At 43.9% G+C, this 4791-nt stretch overlaps 1 protein-coding gene across 4 annotated transcripts in view; it reads left to right on the forward strand.

The window, feature by feature from the left end:
• LOC128895454 (potassium voltage-gated channel protein Shab) overlaps window positions 1-4791 on the forward strand; it is a 61745-nt gene that overhangs the window by 14882 nt on the left and 42072 nt on the right. For all 4 annotated transcript variants that reach the window (XR_008461806.1, XM_054158052.1, XM_054158054.1 and 1 more), the window contains exon 3: window positions 3555-4401. Coding sequence is in view for 3 of the 4 variants with exons in the window: in XM_054158052.1 (XP_054014027.1) it covers window positions 3555-4401 (847 nt within the window). In the remaining variant the exon portion in view is untranslated. The remainder of the gene's footprint in view (window positions 1-3554; window positions 4402-4791) is intronic.

Raw genomic sequence — 4791 nt, forward strand, 5'->3', positions numbered from 1 at the left:
TTATGAAATATTCATTTGTACATGCATCTTTGTCTGTTCACTTATGAAGTATTCAGTTATGAAATATTCATTTGTACATGCATCCTTGCTTGTTCATTTGTACATGCATCTTTGCCAGTTCATTTATGAACTATTCATTCGTACATGCATCGTTGCTTGTTCACTTATGTAGTTAACCCATCTCTTTTGCCCATATCTGCCCATCTGCGAGGTCGTAAGATAAGAACACCCACGAAATGGCTCGTATCTCCATCAAATGGGTTTTGATCAAGTGTAATCACAGTTTGATTACACTTGAAAAGATATTTCCAACGAAACCGCTCCTCGAATCGACAAAATACTTTTCCCGGGCACGATTGCGAGAATAAGTGAAAGCTATAACTAAATATGGCACCGTGTGATATTTACCGAATTGCGTAAGAGTGTACTTGATGGCTTGTCGTTGACGCGCATTAGTTTTCTTAAACACCTGGCAACGATCTCGCTGTATCTGCGACGAACGTCGTTTGCTTCGTCATTCACTCCAAAATTCACCACCTTCTTCTTCCCTTAGTATCCAATCGATTCGACGATATATAAATCGCGCCACATAGCTTTATTTTCGCAATGAGTTTCGTTATCCTGCACAAGTGCGAATACACTCGAAAAGTAAAAGCGCGGATGTCCCTCCTATCCTTTTCTTCTTCGCCGTTTGCTTTCGACGATTTGCATTCGATACGAACACGCTTGGAAGCCAATCGATTCGGTACAAGTCGAGCAAAGTTTGTTGTTAAATAAAGACAGAGAACGTTTTAATTTGAACAACAGCCGACTAATAAATCAACGCGAAACAATTCAGGCCTCGAACAGCACTAAATTTATATCAATGCTGCCGAACGAAAAGATCCCCTTTCTTTTTCAACGAACGTTTCAATTAAATTAAAACTTCGCTTCCGAGCACAAGCTTCGCTTTCGAGTGTCCGCATTTTTGTTACGAACGCAGTATAATTATGGTAAGCGAGCGCCTGTTTCGTTTCTTGCTCGTACGAATACCGCCCGACATTTTTCGCTAACTTTCCTCGAAGCGACGAATTGATTTCGCTTTGTAGCGGTTGCAATGGCGTTGCTGGGGGTACACGAACCGAGGGAGTAACTTTGGGTAAACGGGACACTCTCAGATGAAATCGAACGTGACGGAGATAAAGGGAGCGGGGTTTTGAAGGGACTAATGGAAAATGTGCTAATACGCTTGCCGAACAATGTACAATAATTTGTATATAAGTCGAGCGACGTCGGGCAGACTGCCTTCAAACGACGAGAGATACTCCTTGATAGAATACTCTGTTGTATCTATACGATTCTGGGGCAGTTTTCGGCGAGCCTGTTCACTGGGCTTAGGGCCGGTGTTTAGTCTCGCGGGAAATGCCTCAGAACGTTTTACGAGTCCCGATCGTGCCCTTTTGCTTTCGATTTTCCACGTGGTTCCCGTTGTTTCGTAGTATCACGCCTCGTTTTTGGGGTTTCACGAACTTTTCCGAGCCGATTCTTTTCACGTTCGGTCGAGAGAGTTCCATTTTCCGTCGAACGGATTTTTTACACCGTGTCGGCGTCGTTGGTCGTTAAAAATGACATTTGAACAGTCCTCTGCTGCGAGCCGGATTTTTTAATCGTATCCCGTAGCGTATATGCGTCGTTGTCGTTGGTTTATTGTATGCGTACGCACGAGGGGTAACACCGTCGAGGTACGAGCTTCTTTACGTACGCAAATTGTTGCTTGCTTCATGTTGTACATTTTTTCGTACGTGTAAAAAGTAATATAAAGACTGTTTACGCTTTCCTTCTATTTTGTCAGTGGTACAAGGTATGTTGTACGTATTTGATGTATCATTTTTATACATATTTTTCAACGCTTTCGTGCAGTGAGAGCTTCACGTGTTTTACTCTTTTGTCGTAGCCGTTGTTGCTTGTTTAAAGCGCGGGGAAATTCTGGGTCGGCTCGGTTCGCCATTTTCTAATCCGTGGACGAAGAGAGTCGAAGTGAACGCAAAGGAATTTTTTGGAGATTCGTATGGTTTCACCATTTATTCGTAGATTAATCATATTAGGATTTTAATAATCGGATGAGAAGAAATTTGTGCAAGGAACTACGAAACGCACGCAGTACGCGATAATATAAAAAGATATCGCAGGCAAACTTCGTATTACAATATCTTCAGATTTACCGAATGAACGCCTCGACACCCGGATTGATATTCGAGAAAATTTCTGCCGCGATTAAATTTTGTTTACAGATTTTCGGAAACAGTACTTATTGTTGTAACTTCGTCGAAATTCAAAAATTAGATTCGAATTTGTTTTCTTCGACGCTTGATCTTTTGGAATCAATTATTTTTACTTCTTCAACGAATAGCGCCAATACGTGGATGACGTCGATAAGTTTTTAGTTAGTTGTTTCGGCGTTAGGGTAGATAACACAACCTCGAACTGATATACTTTTAGAAAACAGCCACTCGCATTTTCCAACTTTGCTAGTTTTTCGAATTCGGTGAAATCCTTTGGCAGATATATGTTCTCAAAGGGTCCTAACTTTAAGAAAATGCAAAAAAAAATTTGATACGCATCGCTAGGCCAGAGAATACCATCGCAATCTTCGTAAATAGGCGCTTGCATTTTCCTATTCGAGTTGGTAGATTCCAAGGCGAAATAACAATTCTTTAGTCGGTCGTTTTAGCGTTAGACGAAAGAACGGCATCGGTGAAAATCGACTCAACGCGAGAAAGTAGGAATTTTGATTTCCCTGTATCGTTAAAGGGTGATCTTGTTCGCGACTCGCTACGAATCGAAGTTTGATATTCGATAGGTCTCGATAACGATTTACAATACCGCTCGAAACCATCGACAGTTCGCAGATACTTGAACATTTCGAACAACACCCTGTACTCGTTCTCCATAGAGACGAAACAAAGTGGAACTCGAGATTCTTTTAAGCATCGAAACCGTTTCATTAGATCTCGTATTTCTGGGCAGGAATTTTGTTTCTGCGTTGTATAATTTGTACATAAACAATTAATTCTACAGTAAAGACTGGATAAAAGAAAGGTCCTGGAAAGAAATCGGGACCCAAACGTTGCAGTAGTTATCCAGTCGAGGTTTCCGTTCTGTGTTTAAATTTGGCTCGAGTCGAACGTAGGAAGGGACAAAGGGTGAAAGAGAAAAAGATTCGAGGAAAGAAAGCAGTCGTCGGAAGCGTATCAATCGATTAGGATCATGTTACAGTACTCGTCGAGTATCAAGGGAATAGCCATCTTGTACTTATCCAGTCTTTAGCCTTCTAAATCCATTTCGTACAAAGTTAAACTACGTTTCTTAAAACGGAAGCGAGTGTCCGGATGGTTTCGAACGGTATCTCGAGGCGTTCGAAGTTGTAGAGGGTGCACGTCCTGCGGTAGGTATGAGAGAGGATGAGAGACAGGATGATAGAGTATTAACAAAGGTAGATGGAGACGGAGTCTTTTTGTTTTGCCCGAACGAGAGCGATGACTCCGTTTGACCGGTTGTACCCGTCGCTTTTCCAGGTGATAGCTGTGATATCAATACTCTTTATTGTGCTTTCGACGATCGCACTAACTCTCAACACCATTCCTAGTATGCAAGTGAATGATGAGAAGGGGAACTTTCAAGACAATCCGCAGCTCGCTATGGTGGAGGCTGTGTGCATCACGTGGTTCACCCTCGAGTACATGCTTAGGTTCAGTGCCTCGCCGGACAAATGGAAGTTCTTCAAAGGCGGTCTAAACGTGATCGATCTGTTCGCGATACTGCCGTATTACGTGTCTCTGTTCCTGCTCGAGACGAACAAGAACGCTACCGACCAGTTCCAGGACGTGCGCAGGGTAGTGCAAATCTTTCGTATTATGCGAATCCTGAGGATCTTGAAGCTGGCTCGCCACTCTACCGGGCTCCAGAGCCTCGGCTTCACGCTACGTAATTCGTACAAGGAGCTGGGACTGCTGATGCTCTTCCTGGCGATGGGCGTCCTCATATTCTCGAGCCTCGCCTATTTCGCCGAGAAGGAGGAGCCCGGGACCAAATTCGTAAGCATTCCAGAAACCTTCTGGTGGGCGGGCATCACGATGACCACCGTCGGATACGGCGACATCTACCCCACGACCCCGCTCGGCAAGGTGATCGGCAGTGTGTGTTGTATATGTGGTGTCCTGGTAATCGCGTTGCCCATTCCCATTATCGTTAACAACTTCGCTGAGTTCTACAAGAATCAGATGAGACGGGAGAAGGCCCTAAAGAGGCGGGAGGCCCTAGAGAGGGCCAAAAGGGAGGGCAGCATCGTGTCCTTTCATCACATCAATCTGAGGGACGCCTTTGCCAAGAGCATGGACCTCATCGATGTCATCGTCGACACCGGTAAGCGACGGACCACGGGGACGGTACACGGATATTAAGGGTGCGCAGGTGCCAGAGCCAAACTTCGTGTTGACTTCAGCGACAGTTGCGGAAAAAGTAGGAAACTCCGGGACAGAGACAGAGAGGGCGATAGAACAATTGCAGGAGAGACGAAGACAGGGCGATTAGGCTAGCATGATTTTTTTCCAGGATATCGAAGCAAAGAAGCAATATTTTCTAATAATTCTGGTTTTAATATATTCGTTACACTTTGGCGGATGCGACTCCGAGGCCTGATTTTGCAATTTCGGCCTTAAAACTTTATAAACAATAAGAGTACGTTTTCTATCTTCATTTTACTGTATATAAAGTTTTAAGGCCGAAATTGCAAAATCAGGCCTCGGAGTCGCA

The sequence above is a fragment of the Hylaeus anthracinus genome, unplaced genomic scaffold (genome assembly GCF_026225885.1).
Source record: "Hylaeus anthracinus isolate JK02 unplaced genomic scaffold, UHH_iyHylAnth1.0_haploid 5, whole genome shotgun sequence".
NCBI classification, from domain to species: domain Eukaryota; kingdom Metazoa; phylum Arthropoda; class Insecta; order Hymenoptera; family Colletidae; genus Hylaeus; species Hylaeus anthracinus.